This window comes from Vipera ursinii, assembly GCF_947247035.1.
Source record: "Vipera ursinii genome assembly, chromosome: 6".
Lineage (NCBI taxonomy): Eukaryota > Metazoa > Chordata > Lepidosauria > Squamata > Viperidae > Vipera > Vipera ursinii.
Window position 1 is genome coordinate 2,856,205 of NC_139515.1, and position 23,783 is coordinate 2,879,987.

General features: G+C 45.8%; 2 protein-coding genes across 2 annotated transcripts in view; both read right to left on the reverse strand.

The window, feature by feature from the left end:
* The window catches only part of CCDC146 (coiled-coil domain containing 146), a 98,603-nt gene that overhangs the window by 22,364 nt on the left and 52,456 nt on the right, over window positions 1-23,783 (reverse strand). The window contains exons 3-9 of the mRNA XM_083365832.1: window positions 16,459-16,541; window positions 13,400-13,609; window positions 12,077-12,134; window positions 5,497-5,673; window positions 2,853-2,926; window positions 1,907-2,134; window positions 306-492 (exon numbers count right to left, since the gene is read on the reverse strand). Coding sequence (XP_083221958.1) covers window positions 306-492; window positions 1,907-2,134; window positions 2,853-2,926; window positions 5,497-5,673; window positions 12,077-12,134; window positions 13,400-13,609; window positions 16,459-16,541 — 1,017 coding nt within the window. The remainder of the gene's footprint in view (window positions 1-305; window positions 493-1,906; window positions 2,135-2,852; window positions 2,927-5,496; window positions 5,674-12,076; window positions 12,135-13,399; window positions 13,610-16,458; window positions 16,542-23,783) is intronic.
* Window positions 6,022-23,783, reverse strand: part of SLC26A5 (solute carrier family 26 member 5) — a 306,769-nt gene continuing 289,007 nt past the window's right edge. The window contains exon 20 of the transcript XR_014492870.1: window positions 6,022-6,047. The gene's annotated coding sequence lies outside the window, so the exon portion shown is untranslated. The remainder of the gene's footprint in view (window positions 6,048-23,783) is intronic.

Consider the following 23,783-nt stretch of genomic DNA (forward strand, 5'->3'; position numbering starts at 1 on the left):
CCCAGGCTGAGAATTTTAACTGGGGTTTTATTTTCAGGGATAATTTAATCTTTTATTTGTCTTTTAACTTTGTATTTTGTATTGGAATGATTTTAAAATGCCCTGTAAACCGCCCTGAGTCCTTCGGGAAAGGGCGGTATATAAATCTAATAAAATCTAAATCCAAAATCTAAACCAGGCCTGGAGGTTCTTTGAAGAGTTCCGTCTGTCGGAACCACGACACACACCTTTAACAGCATTCGGTGCCAAGAGCAGGAAAAGTCATAAAACTCAACGCTCAACTCTTCGAACCGACTCGTACGCACCTCTAGAAGCATTCTTTCGTGATGGGCCTGAACTTGTAGCAAGCTTTCCTGGGCTATTTTCAGCTGCATCTCCATCTTTTTAAAAGTCCTGAAGTCCTTCTCTTTTTCTCTTTGCATCCGGCTCAGCGTATCGTGCAATTTCTGTTTCAAGTTGGACACGTTGCGAAAACTCATTTCTAACATGCCCCTACACCGGGTGGAGAAAAGAAGTTTTCGGTTAGGACAAAAACTAGCGACACCCCCACCACCGCCATCACCATATTAAGCTCTCGAGATTCAGACCAGCGATGCTTGCGGATAAGGCTTTTTAACGGTAATTGTGTTGTTTTTAATAACGTGATTGGTTCAGGGATTTCGTTGTATCGGGATTTCAGAGCTTTCCTGTCCATCCACACTTGGAATACGGCATCCAGTTTTGGTCACCACAATGTAAAAAAGATGTTGAGACTCTAGAAAGAGTGGCACCTTAAGGTGACCGTGTAAAGCTACCTTGAAGGCTTTAGAAACCATGGTAAGAAATAAAGTAAAGGCATGCATTCAGTTTCACAGCTATTATGACTGTTGGCTGAGCAGAGACAAAAATAGCCAGAGAAATGATTGAACAATGGGGAAGGCGCCCCTTGTCAGTCCACAGGAGTGCAGATTTACCACCAGTCGACCAGCTACTTAGTGTTGTGACTCAGCGTCAGCCTGTGGTTCCGGCAGCTGAGTCGGATGATTCTGAAGAGGAGGAGGAGGAGGGGTTTGGAGAGCCTTTGGTGTCAGAGGAAGGGTCTGATGCACTGCAGAACTCTCAGCCTGGCCCCTCCCATCTTGTTCCTCCTCAGACTCAGCCGTGTGAGCAGGAGGGACTGGAAGAAGACAATCCACAGCTGGCTCTGTTCAGGGACGCTAAGAGCAGGAGGCAATCTAGCAGAACAGAACAGAGGAAAGCAATGAGGCAACTCGGGAGAAGGCAATGAGAAGCCACGCCTTGGGACTGCTGATAAAAGGGGAAGGTGTGGGAGGTGCTGGTTGCTGATTGCAACCGTTTGAAGATCTTCTGCTAGAGTCCTGGTCTCTTATTCTCGTTTAACTCTTGCTTAACCTTTTTGGTTTAAATCTTGTTTGAACTTTTCGTTTAACTTTTGTTTGAACTCTTTGTAAATGAATTTGGTTGGGTTTTTTTCCAGCCTGTTGACTATAAAAAGGGGTTGTCCCTGACATTCAAACAGGGCCGGTCGTAGGCTGGAACAGAACACTTAGGGCTCGAGGGCACCATGGCATTAGAAAACATCAATTATCTTAATAGCCTGCCATCAACACCCTAATTAATAACCAAAAGCCACACATTGCCAGGCACCATATGAACACAACATGTAGAATAGCCCAGTGCACACATTCTGGAGCGAACGAGCGAGCGAGCGAGAGGTTCCCTGTGGTTAGGGTCCACATGAGCCCAAAAGATTGCGAGAATAAACCTTTGGTCCCTATGACTGAGTCGGTTTGGATCCCGCAACACCATCCTGGGACGTGTCTATTTACCTTCATTGGCAAAAAAATAAATAAAAATGTTCAGGAATGGAAGTAACACACAGTGGCCCACAACTTATCAGTCTCACCTCTCTGAAATGGCGGAGCCTTCGTTCTCTTTGTTCATCTCGTGCACTTTCGTCTGAGTGTTGAATTCTCGCTCCTTGATCTCCAGGAGCGCTTTCTTCCCGTCGACCTCTTTGATCGCGGCTTCTTTCTCCTCCATCGCCTCCACACTCTTGGCCTCCATTTTTTTGGCCATCTCCACAAGTTCTTGCGCTTCGTCCTGAAGCGAGATTTTTCTTTTCTCTGTGTCTCTGTAAGCAGTGGCAGATGCTGACATGAGTTAAGGAATTATTAAACTCTAGAGTAGAGTAGAGTCGAGTCGAGTCGAGTCGAGTCGAGTCGAGTCGAATCGAATAGAATAGAATAGAATAGAATAGAATAGAATAGAATAGAATAGAATAGAATAGAATAGAATAGAATGCGACCTTGGAGAGAGTAGAGTAGCGTAGAGTAGAGTAGAGTAGAGTAGAGTAGAGTAGAGTAGAGTAGAGTAGAATAGAATAGAATAGAATAGAATAGAATAGAATAGAATAGAATAGAATAGAATAGAATAGAATAGAATAGAATGCGACCTTGGAGAGAGTAGAGTAGAGTAGAGTAGAGTAGAGTAGAGTAGAGTAGAATAGAATAGAATAGAATAGAATAGAATAGAATAGAATAGAATAGAATAGAATAGAATAGAATAGAATAGAATAGAATAGAATAGAATAGAATAGAATAGAATAGAATAGAATAGAATAGAATAGAATGCGACCTTGGAGAGAGTAGAGTAGAGTAGAGTAGAGTAGAGTAGAGTAGAATAGAATAGAATAGAATAGAATAGAATAGAATAGAATAGAATAGAATAGAATAGAATAGAATAGAATAGAATAGAATAGAATAGAATAGAATAGAATCATGTCAAATCCACTCTACGCATCTGGCTGATGGTGCAACCAAGGATAATAATAAAGGGCAGTAAGAACATACTGTATTCTGCGGCTTATTTTTTCCATATCTTTTCCGAGCTGAATAGGAATGGCTTGGAGACGGACGAGTTCATCCTGGTGATGAAGTAAACAGAAACATTAGCCTGCGTGAATCTAAGCATTTAAGAATGTTTCAGAACGAATTAACTTCAAGCTGGATTAGAGAGTAAAGTTAGACAAATGTCCTGAAAATAAATGAATATATATATATATATTTCTTCTTGGAAATATGTTTGAAGCTGGAAGCTGAATCGTGGCAATTGGAAATCGTGGGCGCTCCGTCACCGAAGGTTTTTAAGAAGAGACTGGACAGTCACTTGTCTGAGATGGTGTAGGTTCTCTGGCTTGAGCAGGGGGCTGGACTAGAAGACCTCCAAGGTCCCTTCCAGCTCTATTCTATTCTATTCTATTCTATTCTATTCTATTCTATTCTATTCTATTCTATTCTATTCTATTCTATTCTATTCTATTCTATTCTATTCTATTCTTCATTATTATATTCTATTCTGTTCTGTTCTATTCTATTCTTCATTATTCTATTCTATTCTATTCTATTCTATTCTATTCTATTCTATTCTATTCTATTCTATTCTATTCTATTCCATTCTGTAATTCTATTCTATTCTGTTCTGTTCTGTTCTATTCTATTCTATTCTCTATTCCATTTCATTTACTCTACTCCTATTCTATTCTATTCTATTCTATTCTATTCTATTCTATTCTATTCTATTCTATTATTCTATTCTATTCTATTCTATTCTATTCTATTCTATTCTATTCTATTCTATTCTATTCTATTCTATTCTATTCTATTCTATTCTATTCTATTCCATTCCATTCTGTAATTCTATTCTATTCTGTTCTGTTCTGTTCTATTCTATTCTCTATTCCGTTTCATTTACTCTACTCCTATTCTATTCTATTCTATTCTATTCTATTCTATTCTATTCTATTCTATTCTATTCTATTCTATTCTATTCTATTCTATTCTATTCTATTCTATTCTATTCTATTCTATTCCAGCTCTATTCTATTCTAATTCTAATTGGTCTTCTTTCTTCTTTTTTGGTTCGAAACGTTTCGCTGCTTATCCCAAGTAGCGTTTTCAGTCTGAGCAAGTTGCTTGGGGTGGGGGTGGGGGGGGGCATCTACTGTATGTCCTGCAGGAAGGTTTCACCTCTTACCTAATCTGAGTAGGCTCGTAAGGTGAGCAGGCAGAGAGTCAGTTGGGATGTAAATGTTCCAACTCCTAAATCCTTTACCCTGATCACGATGATGATGATGATATCCATTCAGTCCAGCCTGACTCTTGGTGATTCTATGGGCCCGGTCTCTCCATACCTTCTGATCCTCCACTACTTCTTTGAGTTTTTCTATGGTTTGGCTGGTGTCGGAACACAGCCACCGTGTTCTCTGGCACGCTGGTTTGCTTTTACCGCTAACTCTTCCAATAGCAACAGCACTTAGCCTTATAGGCCGCTTCTCAGTGCTTTACAGCCCTCTCTAAGCAGTTTACAGAGTCAGCACGTTGCCCCCCCCAACAATCTGGGTCCTCGTTTTACCGAGCTCGGAAGGATGGAAGGCTGAGTCAACCTGGAGCCGGTGAGGATCGAACTTGCTGGCAGTTGGCAGACTTAGCCTGCAATGCTGCATTCTAACCACTGCACCACCACTGCAGAAAAGAGAAAAAGAAAGAGAACGAAAGGAAGGGAAGGAAGGAAGGAAGGAAGGAAGGAAGGAAGGAAGGAAGGAAGGAAGGAAGAAGAAAGAAAGAAAGAAAGAAAGAAAGAAAGAAAGAAAGAAAGAAAGAAAGAAAGAAAGAAAGAAATGGAGGAGGATGGGTGGAAAGGAAAGAGGGGGAAAGGGAGGAAGGAAGGAAGGAGAAAAGGGAGGGAGAGAAAGAAGGAAGGGAAGGAGGGAAGGAAGAAAGAATAGTGATAGCCCTTAGACTTATATACCACTTCGTTGTGCTTCACAGCCCTCTCTAAGCGGTTTACAGAGTCAGCCTCTTTGCCCCCAACAATCCGGGTCCTCATTTTACCGACCTCGGAAGGAGGGAAGGCTGAGTCAACCTTGAGCCCGTCAGGATCGAACTGCTGACAGTCGGCAGAGTTAGCCTGCAATACTTCCTTCTAACCGCTGCGCCACCACGGCTCTCGCTTTCTCCAGCTAATTTCTCTGCCCGGCATAGCCAAAGTAAGATGCGGTTTCGTGATTTTCCCTAACGATGACCTGTCTGGCGCTATGCAGCCCAGCGCTTGCTCGACGGTCACCTTTGTGGTCCAAGGGACGCACAGGAGCCTTCTCCAGCACCACAGCTCAAACGAATCCTCTACCCTTGGTGGGTCATTAAACGTGGCCTCCGTGGTGAACCTGGGAAGTGGTCTCGATCTTCCTGGCGACTTACATCTCCCTGGGAATTTGCTCGGACCGAAGAAGCTACTCGGAGAAGCAAGGGAAACATTTCGAAGCAACGAGAAAAAACAAAAAAAACCAGCTGCCTTGAGTCAACTTCCAGGCAACTTTTCCTGAAGGACTGAGAACCTTCCGCGACGTGATGCGTTTGAGTCTTCTCCTCTACAGCTTGGAAGTGGACACCAAAACATAGCGCTATACGTGGACGCCTACAGGACATCCTCCATTACCTTCAGTTCTTCTTGCTTTCGAAACAGCTCCTCCAGCTCCTTGTGCTCCTTCGTCAGACGTTTGTGCCTTGTAAACAGATCGTCCTTCAGGGTTTTAATTTCCTGCCTCCTCTGGGTTGTTTCTTTGCGCAGATCTTCGCAGCCGTCCCTCAAGGCTTTGATTTTCTTGTCCGCGTCCTTTTTTTAAAAAAAAACAAAAAACAAAAATTGAAACTGAATGAGTGTCCTATTCCGGCTGAGAAGCCGAACGAAGCAAAACACCGGCCCGCGTTGCAAACTGCCATGTAAACTTTATCAGGCTAAGCAAACCGGTAAGATAGAAGGGAAGCTAGCTCTGGAAATATGGCGGGAAACGGATAATTAAAAGAGCAAAACGTGACAGTTCAGGTCATGTTGTCCGATCAAGCTTCCAGCAATTGTTACGAGAAGAAACTTCGGTTCTGCCAAAACATCTCCTCAGCGGCTTCGGCGCCCAGGCGGACAGGGAGAACCTGTGGATCCCAAACTCTCTCACTCTCTCTCTCTCTCTCACACACACACACACACCACAACTGTAGGCAAGCTAGAAGCACTACGGGAGTCCTAAAGGGGCTCCAGGGCTGGTCGTGGGGCTACCTATTCCCACGACATCAGGGAATGGCAGCAGATGTAGGAGCAGAGGGCCGTATCGATCTCAGGGAAGGCCTCTCCGCTGCTTACAAGCGGTGGGGCACTCCGACCCTCTGGCTCTACCCCAAGGGCCCGGGAGTGAGGGTGTGCAGCCCCCTGAGCTCCGGCTGGTGTATTTGAACGCCAGGTCTGTCTCTAATAAGGCTCCTCTCGTTCGTGATCTGGTTGAGGGTGAGCAGGCGGACCTGGCTTGCATCACGGAGACTTGGTTGGGCCCAGAGGGCGGGATTCCTCTGGTTGACCTTTGCCCACCAGGTTTCCGGGTGCTGCACCGGCCTCGGGCTCAGGGTAGGGGTGGGGGTGTGGCTGTTGTTATGAGGGAGACCTTGTGTCCGCGGGAGGCCACTGTTCCTCAGATAGTCGGGTGTGAGTCTCTCTTTCTGAGATGCGGCCCTGGTGCGCAGTTGGGCCTGCTGCTGGTGTACCTTTCGCCTAGTCACGCAGCAGCAGCCCTGCCTGAGCTGCTCGATGTCCTCTCTGGGCTGGTGGTTGAGTTCCCGAAACTTATAGTTTTGGGGGACTTCAATCTACCATCGCTGGGAGGTTCATCTGAGTTGGCTCGGGAGTTCATGGCTTCCATGACGGCCATGGACCTGACGCAAGTAATTTCGGGACCGACTCATGAGGGAGGCCACACCCTTGACCTAGTTTTCTTATCTGGACGGTGGTTAGATGATCTTGGTGGGGGCTCTCCAATTATTATGCCCCTGTCATGGACCGATCATCATCTCCTGCGGCTGGTCTTCCGTTTTGCCACCCTCCGCCGTGGGTGTTTGGAACCAATTAAATGGTACCGCCCCAGACGCTTAATGGATCCCCAGAGGTTCCAGGCAGCGCTGGGGTCCCCACCTGCCTCCCTTGCTCACAGCTCGGCAGATGCCTTAGTGGAAGCCTGGGAAAGGACGGCCACTGAGGCTCTTGACCGAGTTGTACCCCTGCGGCCCCTGACCCGGTGCAGATCCCGTCGAGCTCCATGGTTCTCTGCGGAGCTTCGGGAGATGAAGCGTCGGAGACGGGGCCTAGAGAGCGGTTGGAGGTCCAGCCGATCCGAATCCGACCGATTGCGACTAAGAACCTACATTAGGTCTTATCTCGCTGCGATAAGGGAGGCGAGGTCTAACCACTTCGCCACCCTTATCGCGTCCGCAGATAATCGCCCAGCCGCCCTGTTTAGGGTGACTCGCTCCCTCCTAAATCAGGAGGTGAGAGAGGATCCCTTGCAGGGTCGTGCTGAGGAGTTTAACCAACATCTGTCGGACAAAATCGCTCGGATTCGGACCGGTCTGGACTCTGACTGGGCAGAGTCTGACGATCAGGACACTGGCGATCTTGTCGATATCACCTGGGAGGAGTTTGATTCTGTGACTCCGGAGGAAGTGGACAGGATCATGGGGAGACTGAGCACCACCACGTGTTTATTGGACCCGTGCCCTTCCTGGCTGGTTTATGCAGCCCGGGAGAGGACACGCAGCTGGTTCCAGGCAGTTATATCGGCTTCTTTGAATGAGGGTAGCTTCCCCGCCGTCTTGAAAGAGGCGGTGGTAAGGCCTCTCCTCAAGAAGCCTGCCTTGGACCCAGCTGTATTAAACAACTTTCGTCCTGTCTCCAACCTTCGCTTCCTTGCGAAGGTTGTTGAGAGTGTGGTGGCGCATCAGCTCCCTCTGGTCCTGGATGAAGCGGATTATCTAGACCCGTACCAATCGGGTTTCAGGCCCGGGCACAGCACGGAGACGGCATTGGTCGCGCTGGTGAATGATCTCTGGAGGGCTCGGGACAGGGGATATTCCTCTGTTCTAGTCCTATTAGACCTCTCGGCGGCTTTCGATACCATCGACCATGGTATCTTGCTGCGGCGTCTCAGGGGATTGGGAGTGGGAGGCACAGTTTTACAGTGGTTCTCCTCCTATCTCCGGGGACGTTCGCAGTCGGTGTTGGCAGGAGGGCAGAGGTCGACCGCGAGGTCTCTCATTTGTGGAGTTCCTCAGGGGTCGGTCCTCTCGCCTCTCCTGTTCAACATCTACATGAAACCGCTGGGTGAGATCATTCGTGGCTTTGGAGTTGGGTATCATCAGTACGCTGATGATACCCAACTTTTCCTTTCGACCCCAAACCACCCCAGTGATGCCCTCAACGTGATGTCCCGGTGCCTGGAGGCGGTTCGGGTCTGGATGGGGAGGAACAGACTCCAACTCAACCCCGACAAGACTGAGTGGCTGTGCATACCTTCATCCCGGGTTTATTCGGATGTTCCACCTCTGGCTATGGGGGGTGAATTATTACCCCCCGTAGATAGGGCTCGCAACTTGGGAGTCCTCCTAGATTCACGGCTCACTTTGGAAGACCATATAGGAGCTGTGACTAGGGGGGCCTTCGCCCAGGTTCGCCTGGTGTGCCAGTTGCGGCCCTATCTTAGCCGGGATGATTTGTGCACGGTCACTCATGCGCTCGTGTCCTCTCGTCTGGACTACTGCAACGCTCTCTACATGGGGCTGCCCTTGAGGACCACCCGGAAGCTCCAACTGGTACAGAATGCAGCCGCGAGAGTTGTGTTGGGAGTCTCCCGATACTCCCACGTTACACCGCTGCTCCGTGAGCTGCATTGGTTGCCAGTTGTCTTCCGGGTGAGATTCAAGGTACTGGTAACAGTGTTTAAAGCCCTTCATGGCATGGGGCCGGAGTACCTTAGGGAACATCTGCTGCCGGCATCAAGCTCCCTGCGCCCTGTGCGTTCCCACAGAGAGGGCCTCCTCAGGGTGCCACCGATCAGGGAATGTCGATTGGTGGCCCCCAGGGGGAGATCCTTCTCTGTGGGCGCTCCGGAGCTGTGGAACCAGCTACCGGTAGAGCTCCGGATGGCGCCCGATCTTCGCTCCTTTCGCCGCGACCTCAAGACGTTTCTGTTTGTACAAGCCGGCCTAGCCTGATGGGGATTGGTGGGGTTTTTTTAATTTTTGTTTTAATTTTAAATTGTTGTTTTAGAATTTTATTCCAACTGTTTTAATATGGGCAATTATTTAATCTTGTTTTAACGTTTGTATGTAGTATTTTATTCTGCCCTGTGAACCGCCCTGAGTCCTCAGGGAGAAGGGCGGTATATAAATATTATTAAATTAAATTAAATTAAATATTTCGTAGCTTGACAGACTCACGATATCCACTGAAAAGATTACCTGTTGTTCTGACTGCAGGCTCATCTTGTCTAGGGTTCCAAAGAAGCCATTTTTGGGGGGGGAGACACACCAGCTGAGCTTTCAGCCTGATTCGTTTGCGTGCTGCCGATTCTTGCAATTTGTTTTTCGGTCCTCAGGCAGTCTCTCCTCCGAAATAGTAATGTCAGGAGAGAAGCATTCCCACTATTTCAACCATGGAGGATTGTGTGTGTGTGTGTGTGTGTGTGTGTGTGTGTGTGTGTGTGTGGGTGGGTGTGGGTGTGTGGGTGTGTCCATCTGGTTAACATGAGACCTTAAAGGGCCCTTCCTTGGTTGTTCTCTTACAAATGTTTCATTACCCAAACTAGGTAACATTGTCAGTGGGAGGTAGCATCCTCAGGACTAGCTACCTAGTTTGGGTAATGAAATGTTTGCAAGAAAACAATCAAGTTCAGAAAGCACCAAGGACTCCTCATTTCAACCCTGAGCTACAAATATTCTCCTTTATTGGTAGCCCAAGACCTCCTCCTCCTCCTCCTCCTCCTCCTCCTTCTTCCAATTCTCCTCCTCCTTCTTCTTCTTCCAATTCTCCTTCTCCTTCTTCTTCTTATATTATTATTATTCTCCTCCTCCTTCTTCTAATTCTAATTATTATTATTATTCTAATTCTTCTTCTTCTTCTTCTCCTTCTTCTTCTAATTCTAATTCTCCTTCTTCTTCTTCTTCTTCTTCTTCTTCTTCTTCTTCTTCTTCTTCTTCTTCTTCTTCTTCTTCTTCTAATTCTCCTTCTTCTTCTTCTTCTTCTTCTTCTTCTTCTTCTTCTTCTTCTTCTTCTTCTTCTTCTCCTTCTTCTAATTCTAATTCTTCTTCTTCTCTTTCTTCTTCTAATTCTAATTCTCCTACTTCTTCTTCTTCTACTTCTTCTCCTTCTTCTAATTCTAATTCTTATTCTTATTCTTCTCCTTCTTCTAATTCTAATTCTTATTCTTCTTCTTCTCCTTCTTCTTCTAATTCTAATTCTCCTTCTTCTTCTTCTTCTTCTTCTTCTTCTTCTTCTTCTTCTTCTTCTTCTTCTTCTTCTTCTTCTTCTTCTTCTTCTTCTCCTTCTCCTAATTCTAATTCTTCTTCTTCTCCTTCTTCTTCTAATTCTAATTCTCCTACTTCTTCTTCTTCTAATTCTTCTTCTACTTCTTCTTCTCCTTCTTCTAATTCTAATTCTTCTTCTTCTCCTTCTTCTAATTCTAATTCTCCTTCTCCTCCTCCTCCTCCTCCTCCTCCTCCTCCTCCTCCTCCTCCTCCTCCTCCTCCTCCTCCTCCTCCTCCTCCTTCTTCTTCTTCTTCTTCTTCTTCTTCTTCTTCTTCTTCTTCTTCTTCTTCTTCTTCTTCTTCTTCTCCTTCTTCTAATTCTAATTCTTCTTCTCCTTCTTCTTCTAATTCTAATTCTCCTACTTCTTCTTCTTCTAATTCTTCTTCTCCTTCTTCTACTTCTTCTTCTCCTTCTTCTCCTTCTTCTTCTCCTTCTTCTAATTCTAATTCTCCTACTTCTTCTTCTTCTACTTCTTCTTCTTCTTCTCATTCTTCTTCTAATTCTAATTCTTCTTCTTCCTCATTATTATCATTATTACTATTATCCTTCCTCCTCCTCCTCCTCCTCCTCCTCCTCCTCCTCCTCCTCGCAACTATCTTTTCCCCACCTCTTCTACCACCTCACCTCTGTAATCCTCAGAGTGGAAAGAAGGAACCATCTATCCAGTTAGTTAAAAACGAAAGCCAAGAGACTAATAGGTCGGCTCTGGCACTTTCAGCCAGTGAGGATTGCATTGATGGAAAGTACAAAAATCAGCCGCATGACTACTCAGGGCCTCTGGTGGCTATAGTCCAGGTCAAGCGCCCAAGACCAACCTCATTGCCCCCAAAAAATTAACCTAGGATGAACTTTTTTTCTAAACTCGGTTTGATGCACAGCCAGGGAGGGGCAGCAGCCCCGCAGTTGAGGCTGGTGTGCAGAATTTGCCCTTCACCCCCCTCCAAGGTTTTTAAGAAAAGCCCTGGACAGCCACTGGTCTGAAAGGGTCTAGGGGCAGTTTGGAGACCGAGGGCCCAAACCGCAACCCCCAAACCCACTTACGTATCGTCGGGTGCCGAGTGGGCGTGGCCCATGGGCTGGGTCTGGCCCATTGGGTGGGCGTGGCCCCATGGGGTGGGCGTGGCTGCGGCGGTAACGGCAGACTGGGTGAGACTAAAAAGTTCAATCAATTCCAACTTTGCGAGATCTTTTTTTTCCCCCGCGAGAAGTTGAAATTGATTGATTGATTGAACCTTTTTTTTTTTGCACACGGCAGCGAAGGCCTAAAACGAAAAGGTTTTATAAAACCCGGCTGAAGGCCTAGGACTGGGGCGATGGCACGTGTGCCCACAGAGAGGGCTCTGCGTGCCACCTGTGGCACGGGTGCCATAGGTTCGCCAACACGGATCTAGGGACTCCCGCCTGAGCAGGGGGCTGGACTAGAAGACCTCCAAGGTCCCTTCCAGTTCTATTCTGATTATTATTATTATTATTAAGTTTCATAGATTTATAAGAACAATTCTGGGCACGTCTATATACAACTGTGTGAAAAGGGACTTATCCTCAGCTAAACAAATGTGTGATTGTAACCTTTAATTGACCTGTTGTCTGACTTCATGATTCGCAGCAAAACCTGCAGATTTTATTTTCGGCAGATTGAATTAGCGTATTAGGTAATGTGAGAAGGCTTACTTACGGAAGATTTGGGAATTTTGCGATACTCCTTTTCAATTAATTTCTTGTCTTCTAGTAAACTAGACAGGATAAATAATGTTAAAGGAAAAAAAAATCAGCCTATGATGTCAAATAATGTGGATCAACTGAAAGCGCGCACCCTTTAATATTTTCAATGATGTGCAATTTAGAAAAGGCCCATTAAGGGTCTGTTGAAATAAAACAAACATTATGAACTTAGTTTTTCATTTTTTTTTATACACAACAGCCATGACTACATCGGATAAAGATTATCCATGGAGATTCCCAATTCTCCAGTTTCTATTCTATTCTATTCTATTCTATTCTATTCTATTCTATTCTATTCTATTCTATTCTATTCTATTCTATTCTATTCTATTCTATTCTATTCTACTCTACTCTACTCCACTCCACTCCACTCCACTCCACTCCACTCCACTCCACTCCACTCCACTCCACTCCACTCCACTCCATTCCATTCCATTCCATTCCATTCCATTCTATTCTATTCTATTCTATTCTATTCTATTCTATTCTATTCTATTCTATTCTATTCTCATTCCTATACTCTATTCTATTCTGATCTGTTCCGTTCCGTTCTGTTCCGGCCCATCCCATCCCATCCCATCCCATCCCATCCCATCCCATCCCATCCCATCCCATCCCATCCCATCCCATTCTATTCTATTCTATTCTACTCTACTCTACTCTACTCTACTCTACTCTACTCTACTCCACTCCACTCCACTCCACTCCACTCCACTCCACTCCACTCCACTCTATTCCATTCCATTCCATTCCATTCCATTCCATTCTATTCTATTCTATTCTATTCTATTCTATTCTATTCTATTCTATTCTATTCTATTCTATTCTATTCTATTCTATTCTATTCTATTCTATTCTATTCTATTCTATTCTCATTCCTATACTCTATTCTATTCTGATCTGTTCCGTTCCGTTCTGTTCCGGCCCATCCCATCCCATCCCATCCCATCCCATCCCATCCCATCCCATCCCATCCCATCCCATCCTATTCTATTCTATTCTATTCTATTCTATTCTATTCTATTCTATTCTATTCTATTCTATTCTATTCTATTCTATTCTATTCTATTCTATTCTATTCTATTCTATTCTATTCTATTCTATTCTATTCTTAAAACTCACGTAACAACTGTCTCACTTAGCAACAGAAATTTTGGGCTCAGCTGTGATCGTAAGTTGAGGACTACCTTTATTGCCCCCTCTTCCTTCTATTTATAGGCGGCCTGCAAGGGCCTCCCTGGGCAGGTTTGTCACACCGGCCACCTCTGACTCCTACCTGTTCAGCCTGTACTGAATTTCGAACTCTCTCTCCTGGATGGCGTTGTATTCGTTGAAGTATCTCAGGTATTGCTGCCTCAGTTTGGACACCTCCGAGGTGGCACCTTCTGGAAACTGCTCGGCTTTCTCGAGTTCCTGCTGCTGGTCTTCGAGCCTGACCATGAAACGCTTGGCGTCCTGCAGCAGCTGAATCTCCGATTCCTGCAAACTGGAATAAAACCAGAGTGGTCCTTTTTTTTTTTATCCACCCGATAACACTCGACTGAAGAATTCGCCGTAACCGAGAACGGTCACTTAATATTGTTATACAACAACAAAGGGACGCGGTGGCTCAGTGGGTTAGGACGCTGAGCCTGTCGATCAGAAGGTCGGCAATTTGGCGGGTCGAATCCCGAGTGCCGTGTAACAGAGTGAGCGCCTGTTACTCGTCCCAGCTCCTGCCAACCTAGCAGTTCGAAAGCACGTAAAAATGCAAGTGGAAAAATAGGGACCACTAAGGTGGGAAGGTAACAGCGTTCCGTGCGCCTTTGGCGTCTAGTCATGCCGGCCACATGACCACGGAGACGTCCTCGGACAAGCGCTGGCTCTTCGGCTTTGAAACGGAGATGAGCACCGGCCCCTAGAGTCAGAAACGACTAGCACGCATGTGCGGGGGAACCTTTACCTTTACCTTAAACCTATCGCCAACCTTCGCAGAAGCCTTGACTGAAGAGAAACTCTTAAGGAAGAGGAAGAGAAGAGAATTGGAAGGGACCTTGGAGGTCATCTAGTCCAACCCCCTGCTCAGGCTGGAAGCCCTACACCATTTCAGACAAATGGCTTTCCAGCCTCTTCTTAAAAACTTCCCATGTTGGAGCATTCACAGCTTCTGGAAGCAGGTTGTTTCACTGGTTAATTGTCCTCGCTGTTAGGAAGTTTCTCCTTAGTTCCAGGTTGCTTCTCTCCTTGATTAGTTTCCATCCATTGCTTCTTGTCCTGCTTGAGCGGAGGGCTGGATTAGAAGACCTCCAAGGTCCCGTCCAGCTCCTATTCTATTGGTCTATTATTCTATCCCATTTATAGGATCCCTTTCGGCTGGCAGAGAGATTTGAGAATAGAAACACAGCCCTATTCCAACCTCGTGTGGCTTTGAAATGGTGATGCTTGGCAACAAGTTGCTCTTTGTATCGGGGACGCATCCCATGGCATCATCAAGGCGAAGTTCTGTCTCCTTCCTTTTTCAACACAGGTAGTCCTCACAACGGTCCATTTAGTCACCGTTCGAAGTTACAACGGCACTAGAAAAAAGGGACTTACAACCATTTTTCACACTTGTGACCGTTGCAGCATCCCCATGGTCATGTGATTAAAATTCAGATGTCAACGTGGCCAACATCGGATGTTTTCGCATTGACAACGGATGGAATTGTAGCCATCTTTTTCCAATTTCGTTTTTAAGAGTTAGATGATCCTGGGAGGGGGAGGGCATGTGAATGAGAGCCCAGCTAGACATAACAACACTAAATGTAGCCTGAGAATCAAGGTTACTGAGCCCAGAGCTGATAAAGAATTGGCGGGATGGAGAAATGGAGAGGAAGCCCGCGCTTCAAGCTAATTGGGGAACATGATTTATGACCGTTAATTGGAGGAGGGAATTCTGCTTTGATACTAGGTGCCCAGGGGAGGGGAATTCATTTTGGGGCTTCGATTATGCAGTGCCGACGTTCTGCTACTCGAATAAAAGATCCTTTAAGGTAAACGATGCCTCAAAGTTATTTTGAAGAGTTTCATCTGTCGGAACCAGGACATCAGACACCTGTCAACTGGTTCATATTTATGACGGTTGCACTGTCCCGGGGTCACATGACCCCCTCGGGTGAACTTTCTGACAAGCAAAGAAAACGGAGCAGGCCCGATCCGCTTAACAACCATGTTGCCAACTTAACAACAGTGGCGGTTCATTTAACAGCTGTAGTCTCGATGGAAAAAAAACAAGCTGTTTCCTCTGACTCGTCATTTTAAAGCCGGGAAGTGCTTAAATTTTTGCAGCGTTAGAAAAACACATTAAAAACTCTTCGTTCAGTCAGACAGGTAAAGGCTTCTTCCACTATTTCCCATTGTAAGCTATTTGCATTTGCTGTCCTGTCCCCTTCGTTATCGTCCTTTCATGGGGGAAAGCGAACGTATTCTCAATATATTTTAAAGCTATCTTTCGTTTAACGTGTATTTTTACACAGATATAGAATGACTGACTTTGAACCCCGCTCTCTAAGCTTGTGCTGTAATAAAGGTGGTTCTGTACTACAGTAAACTACGAATTGATTAGCTAAGAATTTTTTTTTAATAAAGCTGTAGTTATCTGGATCAACCCACATTCCAAGCCTTAGGTGACAATTTGCAAAGCAGAATAACCAAGTTACACAACACTATATAGGTCAAGGGGTCTTTAAACTTGGTCCTTTGATGACTTGTGGACTTCAACTCCCAGAATTCCTCAGCCAGGCACACTGGCTGAGGAATTCTGGGAGTTGAAGTCCACAAGTCATCAAAGGGCCAAGTTTGAAGACCCCCTCCCAGAATTCCTCAGCCTGGCACGCTGGCTGAGGAATTCTGGGAGTTGAAGTCCACAAGTCATCAAAGGGCCAAGTTTGAAGACCCCCTCCCAGAATTCCTCAGCCTGGCACGCTGGCTGAGGAATTCTGGGAGTTGAAGTCCACAAGTCATCAAAGGGCCAAGTTTGAAGACCCCCTCCCAGAATTCCTCAGCCTGGCACGCTGGCTGAGGAATTCTGGGAGTTGAAGTCCACAAGTCATCCAAGGGCCAAGTTTGAAGACCCCCTCCCAGAATTCCTCAGCCTGGCACACTGGCTGAGGAATTCTGGGAGTTGAAGTCCACAAGTCATCAAAGGGCCAAGTTTGAAGACCCCCTCCCAGAATTCCTCAGCCTGGCACGCTGGCTGAGGAATTCTGGGAGTTGAAGCCCACATGTCATCCAAGGGCCAAGTTTGAAGACCCCTGATATGTCAACAAAATTCAAATAATGCTGAAACACAGCTTATATATAACACCAGAAGCTTACCTTACTAGAGTATCATGTAACAGGACATATTTTGCCTTCAGCTCAGCCAGTCTGGTTCCAGGAATTTTTCCAGCATAAAACAGCTACGAAATTGCAAGACATAAAAGAGATGTGTATGTATTGATGCTAGTGAAATTGCGAAGCCACCCCGTAGCAAATTTACCAACCTTCAGACAGTACAAAAAACAGATGATGGTTGTATATATTTAGCAATAGGCGATACAACCCTCGACTTAAAACAGTTCACTTAGTAGCGTTCAAAGTTACAACGGCCCTTATCTCCGTTTGTCACCATTTGCGGCATCCCCGTGCTCACGGGATCAAAACTGGACATTTGGCAACCGGTTTCCTATTTACGACGGTTAGACAAGCGTCCCCGGGATCACGTGACCCCCTTTGGCGACCTTCTGACGAGGAAAGTCGAAGGGGGGAAGCCAGACTCATTTAACCACTGTGCCCCTCGTTTAACAACTGCAGTGATTCACCGAACGGCTGCGGCAAGGAGGGAATGCAAAATGGGGACAAAACTCACTGAAGCAAATTTTCTCCCCTAAATTTCGGACTCGACTGCGGTCGTACGTCGAGGACTACCTGTAAACAGCCAGCCAAGTTGCACGCCTGTTTCGCAACATCTGGAACCTCTGTCCGTCCTTGTTTCAAAATTCAGGCGATCCATGCGTCGACGCGAAAGAGGAGTCGTAAAACAATAAACCCCCCCCCCGCCCCAAATAATCTTTATAAATATACCTGGCTAAATTTTAACAGATACACACCACCCCCACACACACACACAGGACCGTCTGCTGCCAGGAACGACTTCCCATCGCCCTGTGCGCTCACACAGAGAGGGCCTCCTCAGGATGCCGTCGGCCAGACAATGTTGGCTGGCGACCCCCAGGGGGAGGGCCTTCTCTGTGGGGGCACCTGCCCTGTGGAATCAGCTTCCCCTGGAGCTCCGGATGACCCCGGACCTCCAATCCTTTCGTCGTGACCTTAAGACATTTCTTTTCCAACAGGCCGACCTAGACTGATGATAAGGGCTTTTTAATATGGTTTTAAGGTTTTATTGGTTGTAGTTGGGGCTATAGATATAGTTTAATTTTTAATATTTGTATTTTTACTTGTATTTTACTGGTGTTAGCCGTCCTGAGTCCTTCGGGAGTCCAAATAAATAAATAAATAAATAAATAAATAAATAAATAAATAAATAAATAAATAAATAAATAAATAAATAAATAAATAACAGCATTGAGGAGGCAGCTACTGTTCCTAGAGGAAGTATCCTGGAGAAAAAAGAAAAAGAGGTTTCGCTTCTTATCCGAGAAGCTTCATCGGATTCTGATTCGGCTGAAGCAGCTCCTTGGATGGGAAGCGAAACGTCGTCAAGCAAAACCAGTTGCCTCTTGGAAAAAGCACCTTCGGGACGACCTTTGGCGACCTGGATGGCTGAGAATCTCCGAAAAACCTAGACGGGGCGCCCTGATTTTGTTGACGTGACCCGGGGGGGGGGGAAATGTTGCAACGGTCGTAAGTGCAAGGACTGGCCGTTTTCCAGTGCCCTTGTAACCTTGGACGGTCACTAAACAAATATTTCTCCGTTGAGGAACGAGGGGAATCAGCAGCGGCTTGCTAAGCTGCCGGCGCACGGGCTTTGAAGTAGCCACCGTTCCCTTAAAAATTGGCTCCAATTTTTAGCCCGGAATTTTAAAGGGAGGTTTTAAAAAAGGGTTCCTCACCGTGAGTTTTGCAAAAAAAAAATGGATTCGGTATTGCATAAATGGAACAGAACAGATAGAATAGATCGGTGTGTACATAGCAACAGGAACATTACGAAGGGAATAATTTCCTGCCTGAGTCAGAAGTTCAGAATTTGGCCTTTGCTCAGGAATTCATACTTCCGCTGCTCGTTTTCAACAAACGGTTCTCCGAGGATATGTCAACGTATCCTAATGTGAATGATTTGGGGAGAAAGCTCGCTATTTGGCCGGTGGCGTTACGAACCCTGCTCCGTGAGAATGACTCATCGAATCGAACCGAATCAAATCAAAGTGACTCATGGAATCAAAATAGGAATCACTTTCTTGAAGTTTTTGTTCCATGTAGGACTTCAGTTTTTTTTTAAAAAAAAGATTCGTCATGGTGACTTGGAACTGGAAGCGTATCCGAGTTACATAACGTGAAAATTAGTTTGAGGGACCTGCAGAATAATTCCCTATTTACTGTTAAAAGAGCATCCTTAGGTCTTCGACTTGTGACCACAACTGAGCAAAAAAAAAAAAAATTCTGCTGCTAAGCGAAACGTTTGTTAAGTGAATTTCTCCCCACTTTACAACCGTTGCTAAGTGAATCGCTGCGGTTGTTCAGTAAGGAACACGGTTGTTAAGGGAATCTGGCTTCCCCCCTTGACTTTGCCGGTCAGAAGGCCACAAAAGGGGATCACATCACACACACACGGGACACGGCGACCGTCATAAATAGGAGTCAGTTGCCGAGGGTCTGCATTTCGATCATGTGGTCATGGGGATGCAGCAACCTAAGTGTGAAAACTGGTAAATGGAAATGTGATTAATTTTTGAGAAACTCTTCGACAGTAAGAATATCTAGATAATTTGGTGGGAGCAATAAACTAAAATAAGGATTGTAACAGGATCTATGATAAGGCAACCAGAATGACTGAATAGAAATGAAATACTATACCGATACGATGATTATTTTTAGGAACATTGGGGGGGAAATTATACATTCAATTGTTATTTATCAAAACAATAAGAATGCTACTAACTCAATGTTTGCAAAAGAGGATATTTGGGGGAAAGAGGAAATCAACTAAAATTATTACGCGGAATACGGATTATAGAAATGAATCGTTCACGATTGTTTTGCGAATGTAACCCAGACGACACGCTGTTCGCCAATTATTAAGTGATTTATGTTGGGTTTTTTTTAAAAAAAAATCAATAAAATATATTACAAAAAAAAAAAACAACAACGTGACAAACGGACCTAAGTCACTTTTTTTTCAGTGCTGTTGTAACTTTGGACGACCGCTAAACAAACGGTTGTAAGTCGAGGACTCTGTATATGCGCTTCCCAGATTCTCCAAATAAACCTCCCGTGCTGGAGAAGGTAGACAGGTAGCCATATGGAAGCGGATTCTTGATCTTCTTCTTCACTTGGTTCTTTGATGATTTCCCCTCGCCCCCCAATCGCAAAGACGATACAAAAATACCCCAGTCCCATAGTCTGCACTTGGGAACGGCTGCTTGTCTTACTAGAACAGGATACGTGAGAAACTGCAGGACCAGGTAAGGGACATTTTTCGAAACCTATTGGCAAATATTTCGGGAAACAAAAAAAAAAAAACCCCTAAGAGATCTTTTCAATTGGTCAAGAACTGCTGATCGCAGGCGAATGAATTCTCACGGCCGTCGTCCGAATCGAGACTTCATTTTGATGATATTTTTTCCTTTTATGGCCGGATAAACGACATATCTGGAAGCCTCCCATCCTTGTGGAAAATGTAGCTGGTGAACCTGAAGGAAAAGGCCCTTAAACAAACCAACAAAAATCCAGGAAGTATTACAGGCTGACACCTGTTTATAGCTGAGCGCAAAGAGATTTGCAGCTTTCCAGCATCCCGTTGTTAATTAGGCAGTTTTATGGTTCTAACCACAACATTTTCCACAACAGGGTGAAATCAAGGTTGCCAAATCCAGTCTGAACATCTGGCTGACTGTGATGATGATGATGATGATGATGATTAGTAGTAGTAATAGTAATGATAGTAATAATAATAGAATTGGAAGGGACCTTGGAGGTCATCTAGTCCAACCCACAGCTCAGGCAGGAAACCCTAGACCATTTCAGGCAAGTGGCTGTCCAGTCTCTTCTTAAAAACCTCCAGTGTTGGAGCATTCAAAGCTTCTGGAGGCAGGTAGTTCCACTGGTTAATTGTTCTCACTGTCAGGAAGTTTCTCCTTAGTTTTATAGTTGCTTCTCTCCTTGGTGAGTTTCCATCCGTTGCTTCTTCTCCTGCCTTCAGGCGCTTTGGAGAAGAGCTTGACTCCCTCTTCTTTGGGGCAGCCCCTGAGATACTGATTCTTGAGGCCTTCATAGAGCATTCTTATTGACAGTACCAAAATTGTCTGCCGGCCACTTCATCCAGGATAATCTTTAATTCTTCCTAGTCTAGGCTACTTGATATTTCCTGGCGATCTCTCGTCCAGCTGTTCACCCGGTTCATCCCTTTATATGCGTAGCGACCTTTTACAGGTAGTCCTCGTCTTACAACAGTTCATGTAGTGGCCGTTCAACGTTACAACAGCACTGGGAAAAGTGACGTATGACCATTTTTCACACTTACAACCGTTGCAGCATCCCCCAGGGTCACGTGATCAAAATTTGCCCACTCGGCGGCTGACTTATATTTATGACGGTTGTTGCCGTGTCCCCAGCTTACGGGATCCCCTTTGGTGGCAGAACCTCCGTGCACGGCTTCCCGGGGATCTGACAGCCAAGTTCTCCCAGCCTCGGAAACGGTGTGGACGCCCGGAGTTCCTGCTGGCACTGCCAGGAGCAGCCTCCTCCATGTGGGACAGGGGGTGGGGGCATCTCCCCCCCAAAAAACAAGGGACAGGGTGCCAGGGGGCTGGAGGGCTGGCAGAGCATATGGGCTTCCTTCTGCCCGGCCGGGAGCAAAAGGAAAGGAAAGGAAAGGAAAGGAAAGGAAAGGAAAGGAAAGGAAAGGAAAGGAAAGGAAAGGAAAGGAAAGGAAGGAAGGAAGGAAGGAAGGAAGGAAGGAAGGAAGGAAGGAAGGAAGGAAGGAAGGAAGGAAGATGAAAGAAAGAAAGAAAGAAAGAAAGAAAGAAAGAAAGAAAGAAAGAAAGAAAGAGGAAGGAAGAGAGAGAGACAGAGAGAGACAGAAAGGAAGGAAGGAAGGAAGGAAGGAAGGAAGGAAGGAAGGAAGGAAGGAAGGAAGGAAGGAAGGAAAGAAGGAAAAAAGAAGAAAAAAAGAAGGAAAAAAGAAAGGAAGGAAGGAAGGAAAAAAGGAAGGAAGGAAGGAAGGAAAGAAGGAAAAAAGAAGGAAGGAAGGAAGGAAGGGAGGGAGGAAGGGAGGAAGGAAGGAAGGAAGGAAGGAAAGAAAGAAGGAAAAAAGAAGAAAAAAAGAAGGAAAAAAGAAAGGAAGGAAGGAAGGAAAAAAGGAAGGAAGGAAAGAAGGAAAAAAGAAGGAAGGAAGGAAGGAAGGGAGGGAGGAAGGGAGGAAGGAAGGAAGGAAGGAAGGAAAGAAAGAAGGAAAAAAGAAGGAAAAAAGGAAAAAAGAAAGAAAGGAAGGAAGGAAAAAAGGAAGGAAGGAAGGAAGGAAAAAAGGAAGGAAAAAAGGAAGGAAGGAAGGAAGGAAGGAAGGAAAGAAGGAAAAAAGAAGGAAGGAAGAAAGGAAGGAAGGAAGGAAGGAAGGAAGGAAGGAAGGAAGGAAGGAAAGAAGGGAAATGGACCATTTCTTACATTTCAACAGATTAGCCTTTATCAGAATATTACTCTTATTCCGTACCTAATCATTTTGCTCAGGAGTCTTTGATGCCGAACTTGGACAAAACTAAGTTTCGAGCTCAGCTAAAAAAAAAAATTCACGAAGGTTGGTGAGAGATGCCTTATCTTCACAGAAGCCCGTTGACCCTTATTCAGCAGAGTTTTATCACTTAAAAATAAATGATAAGCTAAACGGTCTGCAATTTTCCGCCAGTTCTCCAGGATTCCTTGTCAAAACCGCCAATTATATTGCCGTTTTCCATTCCAGGGGTACAAAGGCTGCTCTTATGAGTGTGTTGTATATTTTTATTGCACGCTTTTAAATCTGAAGCACTGAACACAAAGCCTTTTATTCTCCCCGGGTGATTAAGAGACTTCTAGCTTTAAAACAGCCAGCCTCCTATCCCAAACTGCTCGCTCTCCTATTATACAGGCAGTCCTGACTTATGTTGTTAAGTGAGACATGCACTAAGTGGGTTTCGCCCCATTTTACGACTTGCCTTGCCCCGTTTGTTAAGTGAATCACTGCAGTTGTTACATTGGCCACCCGGTTGTTACGTGAATTCCCCCATCGACTCGGCTCGTCAGAAGGTCACAAAAGGGGCGGGGGTTGGGGAAACGCTGCGACCGTCATAAGTACGAACCGGTTGTCAAGCATCCGAATGTAAATCACGAGACCCTGGGGACGCTGCAACGGTCCTAAGTGTGAAACATGTTCCTAAGTCACTTTTTCCCGTGCCGTCGTAACTTTGAACGGTCACTAAGCAAACTGTTGTAAGTCAAGGACTATCTGTATGCTGATGACCCATTTCCACCGCATCCCATTTGGGCAATCAAAGATTCTCACATGTCAGTTTTGGCACCCGGCATTAAAGCTAATGATGGCTCCTTCCTCTGAGCCGCAATGGAGGTTTATTAGCATGCCCTGGCCCATCTTAAACTCATTTTTCCATGTTTGCAACACCTAATTACGCAATGCAGGTAGTCCTCAACTGATGGCGACAACGGAGTCCAAAGTTTCCGTGGCTAAGCGAGACCTGTGTTTAGGCGAGTTTTGTCCCGTTCTACAACCTTCCTTGCCACAGTTCTTAAGTGAATCGCTGCAGTTGATAAGCTAGTAACTTGGTTGTTATGTGAACCCTGGACGGACTTGAACGTCGGGCGCTATCTAACAAAATGAAATTCAGCGGTGAAAAAAGTAAAGTTCTACATTTAGGCTTCCCAGTTGCAATGTACGGCAGTGAAAGTTGGACCGTAAGAAAGGCCGAGCGCCAAAGAATTGAGGCCTTTGAACTCTGGTGCTGGAGGAGACTCCTGCGAGTCCCTCGGACTGCAAGGCGATCAAACCGGTCGGTCCTAGAGGAGATCAACCCTGACTGCTCTTTAGAAGGCCAGATCCTGAAGCTAAAAGCTTCAGGACTCCGAGAGGTGGTTGGGCTTGGATAGGGGTCTCGAGTTAAGACGCGCTAAGAGGCCCCTGATCAGATTTTTAGCCGGTTATTTTAGGAGGTTAGGGAGGGGGAGGGAGGGGGAGGGAGGGGGGGATGGGGAGGGAACTTGTAACCGGCACTCAGTCTGGTCCTGTTAGAGGTCCTGGTGGGACGGGGTTGGGGGAGGTGGCTGCTGGCGCTGGGAATGTGGGGGTGGGGTATCGAATCCCCACGGCGATAGGGTATGGCAGCAGGTGTTTGCGAGGAGGGTCATATCAACATCTGGGATCGCGCCCCCGCTATCTTCGAGCGGTGGCGCGCTCCGACCCCCCGGTTAGCACCCTCTTACCCGGGGATGAGGGTGATCAG